This window comes from Asparagus officinalis, chromosome 7, assembly GCF_001876935.1.
Source record: "Asparagus officinalis chromosome 7, Aspof.V1, whole genome shotgun sequence".
NCBI lineage: Eukaryota > Viridiplantae > Streptophyta > Magnoliopsida > Asparagales > Asparagaceae > Asparagus > Asparagus officinalis.
Window position 1 is genome coordinate 27,573,960 of NC_033800.1, and position 9,184 is coordinate 27,583,143.

At 41.3% G+C, this 9,184-nt stretch overlaps 1 protein-coding gene across 1 annotated transcript; it reads left to right on the forward strand.

Moving 5' to 3' along the window:
- Positions 2,108 to 8,536, forward strand: LOC109848071 (phytochrome A-associated F-box protein). The gene is given in 11 exon segments (XM_020417382.1): positions 2,108 to 2,551; positions 2,553 to 2,608; positions 2,611 to 2,738; positions 2,740 to 3,286; positions 3,620 to 3,676; positions 3,822 to 3,891; positions 6,437 to 6,525; positions 6,617 to 7,339; positions 7,405 to 7,492; positions 7,568 to 8,013; positions 8,105 to 8,536. Coding segments are annotated over 4 exon segments (945 nt in total). The 5' UTR covers positions 2,108 to 2,324; the 3' UTR covers positions 3,274 to 3,286; positions 3,620 to 3,676; positions 3,822 to 3,891; positions 6,437 to 6,525; positions 6,617 to 7,339; positions 7,405 to 7,492; positions 7,568 to 8,013; positions 8,105 to 8,536.

Genomic DNA, 9,184 nt, shown 5'->3' on the forward strand with positions numbered 1-9,184 from the left:
GTCCTGGGGGTGGGAAGCATGTTCACTTGGCTTTTGGGGGCTGGAAGTATTTTTCCCTTGATTAAAACATCATGGAAACAAATAAACACGATGGTATCTAAACGGGGCCTTCACTATTTTATGTGATTCTTTTGTTCTATCAAACAAGAACAAATAAAACCCTTCTCGGGTTTGGGCTCCGAACTCATACCCTCAAACCCAATAGCAACCCCAAATTCACTGAGAACCGTCGATGCTGATCCTACAACCAGTAGAAACCAAATTCACTCTATTTAAACCCCTAGAAACTCCCCCATCATCTTCCACTCTCTTTGATTGCCTCCGCCCTCAAACATCTCTCTAGACCCATTCATTGGTTGATGGCTTGGAGGAAGTGACAGCAAATTGCCGTTGAGGAGGCTGGATTTCCTGACGCTTCCTGAACTCCAAGTATGCGTAGTATTGAACCCCGTCGACTGATTCCTATGACTTGGCGATTTGACGAGCCAGACGTTGGTGTTGCCTCTGACGAGCCCTCTTCGTCAAAATTGGCGCGCCTTCATCAAATGACTCCTTGACTGAAGATGAGTTATTGCGAGCAGAAGCTTCGGCTTCATTGGAAGCCGAAGAGACGTTGTAAGGGGAAGCCTCCTCAATAATTGGGGGAGAGTAATCACCCTAGGTCTTCTTCAGATCTGAAGACCAGCGAACCTTCTTCGAGGAAGAGATCTTCCTGCACCAGCGAAGGGAGGAGGATCCGGAGGAGGAGGATAAGATGTACTCCTCAAACTTGGTCTGGCCGAACTCGTACTCGATCTCTGCATCAACTGGGATCTTAATCTTCGGTTGTGACACAACAGCCTTGGCAGCGAGGCTGTTGGCTTCCACTATAGTCTCCAGCGTATTTGCGTCAGAAATCTTTTTCATTGTGGAATCCATTACAAATCGTTTATCAAATTACAAATTCAAAAAAAGTGAGTCTTTTTATAAGACTTCTTTACACAAATGAAAACGAACAAATAAGATCTCCTAGAAACACACGCATAGACTGTTTATCGATCGCTTCTTGCGTGTGATCTTTGCCTGTATCGGGGACGCGTTAGCCCATGGACCGCCGAATAACAGATCCGAGTTGATCTAAAAGAAGGCATAGTGTTCTTTGTTTCATTCAAGGAAACTTAGATAAACCCCTTGTGATCCGGGTTGATCCGTTAAATAAGTTTTATTTTAGCCATTGTGATCAGTTTTAGTGTTTGGAAATAACAATGATTTTGACTATTTTCTTTATAATTAGAAAGGTTAACTCCTAATCCTCCTAAATAGGAGTATTAGTAAACCCCTCATTTTGAGAGGCTAACTCATTTTAATCTCTCTAGAAGGGTTAGTCATTTCTATATTTTTTATGTTTGGAAATTTATGGAATGCTAACTCACTTTAACCCTTATATATATTTTTTGTGTTTGACGAGTTAAGAAGGGATTAAATCTCCTTAGGAGACTTAACCCTAAGAAGACTTAACCCCTCACTTAACGCTTTGCCTCAAAGATTTATTTGTAACGTCTGAATAACCCAAAACGACAAAAGAAATCTCTGCGTAAGGGCAGCTTAGGGGCTGTTTGGTTGTATGTTTTTATCATGTAAAATGATGGAAAGTATAAAAAAGTGGGTCTCAATGTCAGCTTTCATCACTTTACATTGTTTGTTTAAATTTTCTTTTACATGAAAAGCTTACACCTTTTGATGAGGTGTCACCGAAAGCAAAATCACCAAAATTAGGAGTGATTTTGTTGGAAAGCTTACACAATGTCATAAATGTGTCCAAAAAAATAATAATAAAGTCAAAACCTTGTAGAAAGTGGTGAGGTGGATAACCATTTTCCATTTTGTGTCATAAATACTCTAGTTTACATTATACTATCCAAACAATGTAGTACTATTATTTTAGGATTCACAAAGATTCCTAACCAAACAATGTAAACACTCAAATGAAAAATGGTGAGGTGGATAACCACTTTCTATTTTGTGTCATAAATACTCTAGTTTCCTAAAGGCATCCAAACAACCCCTTATTGGTAATGTCTAATGATCCGCAAGGACAAAGGAGATCTCTCGATAGGCGTGCTGCCCTTCACACCCCCAACGATAAGTTCATTACCCGGAAACACACCGCCTGCGGCCCTTGTTTTAGCCCCTCACACATGAACCTCGTGTCGTTTTTTTGACCAAATATCAACACTAGCACTCGCCACTCAAATTCTACAAATACTCGATCCCCATCCATCTCAGTCCCCAAATTGCCCCCCTCCCCTTCGACCTCCAAACCCTAGGAAACCCTAGAAGCGGCCATGGCCACCGCCTCCTTCTCCTTCCTCTCCGACGACATCGTCCTCAACATCTTCACCAATCTCGAGTCCGACGACTGGGCTCGCCTCTGCTGCGTCTCCGCTCGCTTCGCCGCCCTGATTCGCTCCATCCTTTGTCGAATCCAAAGTGCCTCCGGTGATCCCGCTGACTTCGTCACGCCCGCCATCGTCTCCTCAGCCTCCGGCGAGCCCGCGGCGGCTGGTCCGCCTCCACAAGCTCTCCGTCTGCTGCCCCGGCCTCGTCCACGCCGGCGTCCTCCTCGAGAACTCGACTTCGGCCTCGAGCGCGACATCGGCCCGCACGAGAGCTACCGCGTTGTCACCCTTGCGTCGTCGTCGTCGTCGTCCTCCGATCCCTCGGCGGCTGCCGGGGCGAGTCCTCCATCGGTTGGCTGGCTCTATGTTCGATGATCTCTACTCCGACACGGTGTACGATTCCTCGGAATCCCAGCTCCCTGCCCCCGCCGTCAGCAGCGATCAAGAGCCGATCAGGCTGGGCCGAGACGTAATGAAGAGGAGGAGGCAGTGGATTGGGCCTGTTAACTCCCATATGGCCTCTGGAGCTTGGAGTTTCAGCAGGGAGCAGGGGAACAAGATCCTCGCCAGTCGATTCCGAGGGGATTACCTGTACATTTGTGATTGGCCTGGGTGTGTTCATGCTGACGAGAAGAGGAAGTACATGTTGTTTAGGGGGGTATTCAAGAATTTCAAGAGGTCGAGGGTTTGGAGAGCCATAAACGATGCCAAGCGAAAGGAACTTGGGTTGGGCTGTGGGTATTGTGGGTGCAGAGAGACTTATGATCTTCTCTCTGCCTTTTGTTTGAGGAGGGTTTTCGGGTATCATGATGACGGAGAGCCTGTGGTGCGTGCGTATGTCTGTGAGAATGGGCATGTTTCGGGGGCCTGGACTGATAAGCCCATGTACACATGAGGTTGTGGCGCTGGTTGGTATTTTCTATTACTATGTTGCGATCGATTTCAGTTATCTTAGCTTGGGTTTTTCTACTTGTTGATGCTAGCATTTAATTTGGTTTCTATGTGCTTAGCGGGTTGGGGATGGTGTAAGCATTTTCACTATTGTGATGGAAAATGAACGTGAATATTTTCCTTCATGATGCTTGTCGTGTGCCATTATGTTTATCTTTTCTGCATTGGTTAATGTGCTTAATAGAAAAATGTGATTGTTGATTTAGTTTATGTTTGATACATAGAGGGATTTGTTTTTATGTTGTGTGTGTGTGATCAATTTGTTTCCTATACATTGTTTTTTTTTATAGTGATATGAGCGGGAAGCATCCCTGCATAATTGTCTGGTTGCATCTGTGCTGTATCAGGTATTTGCTGTACTTGGGCATATCACAAGCTGTTAATATGGTATCGGTTGATCATCCAATGTTGATGTTGTTGTTATATGGTATTGGTTGATCATCCAATGTCGAGGATGTTGAGATTGGACAATTTTTCTCATTTTTTTTGCAGGTGAGCATTGTCGCAGATACTGGGGGCTGTTCGATGCAGGCACTTTGATGAAGGTTAGGCTCCCTCTAGGGTATGGTTCTTATGTTTAACTCTGTTCTTGCAGCTTATCTGCTATCCTTGTCTTCACTAAACATAAAAAGTGTTTAGAACCTACTAGATTCTCTTTCTATTTTCTTGGTTTAGTATCTTTTTTATTGAATTTGAAAATATTGGTACTCCGCTATGAATAAAAAGGGGTTCAGGTATCGGGGGTTGAGTTCATAACATTCGAGGATTGCTTATGATTTAGTGGACTTATTTGGAAAACTCCTAGGCAAAAGTGTCGTGTAAAAGGTTCGTGGATTTTTATTGATAGCCGTACATTCGGCAGGTAGAAATTGAGGTTCTATAAATCTTAAGAGTTTTGTTATCCTTCACTGATTGAATTTAAGAAAGCTTGTTATGAACATTCCTTTTGCACACAGGAGCTGTGCATTATTTTGTAAAGGCAAATGTCCCTTCTCACCTTATTCAATCTTGAATCTACAACAAATGGAATCTGAGACATTTGTTTGGTTTTTGGGTTTCTGATATATTGGTCACCATTTTGAAACAAGTCCCACACGATGCGATATTATAAAATGCGCCCCCCAAAACCTATATACTATCCCAAATTTTACATTTTTGGGTTTTCAATCTTTTTAGTTTAATCCCAAATAGAAGTAACAACAATAAGTTTTTCTAGTTTCTCAGTGCACCCCGAGTTTCATCTTCATGCTTCTAGCAATTACGAATGTGCCGGTTCCTTCTAAACCCATTAACATTTGCACACGGCACATAATATTTTCAGTTTAGAGCTTATAATATGAGGAACGTTTTAATGGGTTTAGAAGAAGCTGTTGCCTGCATGATTGGAAGTGAAGAAAGACGAGTATAATGTGAAAACAGAGAAAAACTAACTGCCATTACTTTCATTCGGGGTTATACTAACAGATTAAAATTGGAGGACCTAATTTTGGGGCAAGTAATGCGTTTTGGAAGGACTATAATATGATTTTTGGGGATTCTTTCAAATTGATTTGGGGGACCAATATTTAAAAAATCCTTTATCTTTTTCAGTTCTTGTTGCTAACTAAATCCTTTTTATCTAGTAGTGGAAGGTTGTTAATCATCTCCATTCCTCAAAGATAGATTTTCACTGTGACGAGACTTTAATGAAGTTAGAATTTTGCTTTGACTTGTTGTGTATTTGCATTAAATTATTGTTATCTGATGCTTTAGCTATGAGTATGCCAAAATAGGCGCCCCTTGAGATGGTCTATAGTTTGCCATTTGGATTAGTTCTTAGTTCCAAATCAGACACTAGCAACTCTAGAAAATGCTTGTAGTTTCTTACAATATCTCAATGCCTATATTTGGTCATGAATATTCATATTTAAGATGCAGGTCATATATTTTAATCACTAACAGTATGTTAGAATTTATGGCGTCCTTGTTTAATTAGATTATGTGTTACTGAGTTCATGTTGATTCTGTACTTGTTGTTTCGCCACTCTATTCTAGGCAGCAAGTGGAAGATCATGGCGGCATGACCCTTTGTTTCCTCCCTTCATTCCTCTTTCTGTATCTCGCTGAAGTTGAGAGGATACGAATTTTCAGCATCAGAATATTGTTGATCCAGTGCCATATTTAATTCCATATCCTGGATCGATTTCAGCATCACTTATATTCCATATCAGAATATTTTTGATTCAGTACCACATTTTCGATTTCAGTGGGCTTTATGTGAAGATGGCGGGAAACGATTATGTATGATGACTACAAACACTTCTGAGAGTTTCAATGGTGTGTTTAGGGGAGCACGTGGTATGCCAATACAGTCACTAGTTGCTAAAACATTTTATAGACTTAATAACTTTTTTTCTCCGACGTCGCATACTTGGTGAAAATATCCATTCAGAGTTCACGCCGAAGGTTAAAGAACTGTTAGCGGCTCGAATTGTGCAAGCTCGATCATTTCATATCGTAAGATGCAGTTTTAATGAATGAGAGGTCATTGAGGGTATATCACATAGAGAAAGTCGCTCTTACAAAGTCAATATGCTAGTGGATCGCACATGTACGTGTACTTGCAATGTACCGCAACTACAATGGCTTCATTGTTCACATGTTGTAACGGTTTGCTCTAATCTACAGGGTGGTGCAAGGGTTTCACATTATGATTACTCCGGAAATTGTTATTCAACTTACAACTATCAACAAACGTACAAAGAGTGTTTTCGTCCACCATATGATAGTCGTCATTGGACACAAGACGGACCACGAATATTACCTCATTTGGTGAAAAGATCAGCGGGACGCTCTCGTTCCGTACGAATTAGATATAGTATGGATGAAGGTCGTGAAGGAATTAGGAGGAAAAATAAGTGTAGTAGATATGATCAGCCGGGCCACAACAAAAATAGTTGTCCGGCTAGGAATAGGCGTTGATTTTGTAATGTTAATGTTAATGTTCCCGTATGACATTCGTATTTGTAATTTGTAGTGTTTTGTACTATGTTTAGGATCTACTTTTAATGTATGATTTCTAATTAATCCTTACGACATATTATGAATTTGTAATATTTTAATCTCAGCTATATCCATTATGGACCCGGGTCCTATACATCGTGACGTTTTGTACCTCCAGGAGAGTCATTGTTCGCATCATATTGGCATGGGACAGGTAAAAATGTATTTGTAATATACATTCCTTATTTTCGGCACTAATAATAATTTTTCTCAACCTACTTAATTCATTTTTTTTACATGTGCAGCCCGTACATCACCATGGTCGATCATTTACAAAGTCATTCAGCTTAGGTCATTAAGGACGAGAGAGTCCTAGAGCTGATAACGCAGGTCGGGTTCCGGGAGTGTTCTGTAGTGCGATATATTCGGCTTGATTGGCCGCTTATCAGTGCACTGATTGAGAGGTGGAGGCTAGAGACCAACACTTTTCACATGTATATAGGGGAATGTACCATCACACTACAGGATGTAGTCGTCATACTTGGGCTCCGCATTAACGGCCTGGCAGTTACGAGCATCGACGACCATAATTGGGTTGAGGTATGTGATAGGCTTCTTGGACAGGTTCTAGATTTGAGGAGTGGTGCGATGAATCTATCGTGGCTTCGCCAGGCATTTCAGGGAGATATACCAGCAGATGCCTCCATTGAGACGCTTCATTATCACGCTCATGCGTACATATTGCATATGATAGGGTCGATGCTATTTCTTGATGCGAGCAAGACCCTTGTACATGCACGATGGCTTCCACTCCTAGAGGATCCGGATGTATGCCGCGCACTATCGTGAGGCAGTACGGTGTTAGCATACTTGTATAGAGAACTGGGTAGAGTATCTTTGATACAGAATAAAGAATTCAAGGGATGATGCACGTTGATCTAGATTTGGTCTTGGAAGCGCATTCACATTGGACGTCCTACTTTGGTTGTGCACCACAACCTACAGGGCCAATTTCCTTTGGCATACAGGTATAATTGTATGCAATGTTTTATTCATATTGAATTTGTACTCATATATTCTTTATGCTAAATAGGTATAATGTGCGGTTCGTTAAATACAAATATGCGACGCGGCATCGTGAGTTTTACAGAAATGAGCTTGATGTCCTCCAACATGAACATGTAAATATAAAACTCGATTCGTATGAATATTATAGTTTTGTTGTTGATACTGAAAAATATTTTATCTTATTTCAGTTCAAGTGGAGACCTTATTCACTACCGGATTTTGAAATGCATACTCTTGTACCTATATGTCGGGATAGTCCCGATTTGTGGAGAGTCAGAGTTCCATTGATCTGTTGGGAGATCGTGGATATGCATGTCCCTGATCGTGTGCTATGCCAATTTCTGCATTCTTAGCATGTGCCGGATTCTGTTGAGGTGATCAATCGTAGGTGGCGACCTACATCGCATCGGACCGACTGGGTCGTACTCCGTGAGGACTAAATAGACCGATGGACGCACATGTGGGATTTCATACAGAATGAGAGAGACACAGTTGTTGACTATACCGCGTATATGCACTGGTATTGGGATATCACGCGTAGATGGATCACGCGTGACCCACAACCATCCGTTGGATACGTGGCACGCCCACCGACAGACAATTACTACCTAGTGGGATGAACGAGAGAGATTACGTAAGTTTCTAAACTAAAGTGTGTATATATTGTTTAACTCGTAATTTTTTAAGATACTTAATAAATTGTGTATATATTGTTTAACTCGCAGGTCGCAGCTTTTGATGATATTGAAGCTGATATTGATGTGTATATGCCTGAGTTTTAGGATCTGACGATGATGTTAGGGTTCCTCTGCTGGATCAAGAAGAGAATAGCCCAGGTGTTTCATAGGACTCACGTCGACGAGTTTGCAAGTCGTGAGGACAGGTCGCGATCATTTGGGCAAGTGTACACACGACGACGTAGGACACGTGACGATGGAGCAGACACTTCTCATGCTGATGGAGCCGACACTTCTCAACCTTATACACAACCGGATACTCAGATAATCGAGGTCCATCCGTAGGAACGTAGGGGGCGGGGAAGAGAGGGAGAGGAAGGAGAGGAGGAATTACGGGTTGTATGTGATCTTATTTTGTTGAAATTTGTAACTTTTATGAATTTGCAAATCAATAATTTTGTAGATCAATTATTGTTTATATATGTGATCTTCGTGTGTGAAGTTAGATTTGTGTTAATTCATGACTGGAAGTTTATATGTTTATATGAAATATCATATTGTTCACAGGTGAACCTTACGCATACGAAAAACATGCACAGACAGATGTGCAGTTTTTTTTGGAAAACTACAACTCCACGGGACTTGAAGTCCCGTGGAGTTACAGGGTAGATTTTCCAGAGAGTCGATTCTCTGGAAAAATCAACCTCAAACTTGAAATTTTTGAGAATTTGTTTGCACGTTCAAAAAGCTTCACGGGACTTGAAGTCCCGTGAAGTTTAGCAGCTTAACAATTTGGCTGCGAAGTCCCTTGAAGTTTCGGAAGTTTTTTTTTTTTAAAACCGAACTGGTTTCAGCGTTGACGCTGAAACCAGATCGGTTTTGTAATTAAGTGCAAAATAGGGTTTTTTGGGGATTAAAAGTCCAAAAGGGACTGTTTACAAAATTTGTCCAATGGAATATTAGTGATGTTGTATCTTGAATACTTTTGCTTAGTTTGGATGAATTTTCTATATAGTTTTAGCCTTAGGTAAATATGACAACTAAGACCTACAGTTGCTGTTAAAATTTTCTTAGCAACTTTTAGGTTATTTTCACTCTATTTTACCCCAAAGTTTCACATAATTTTGG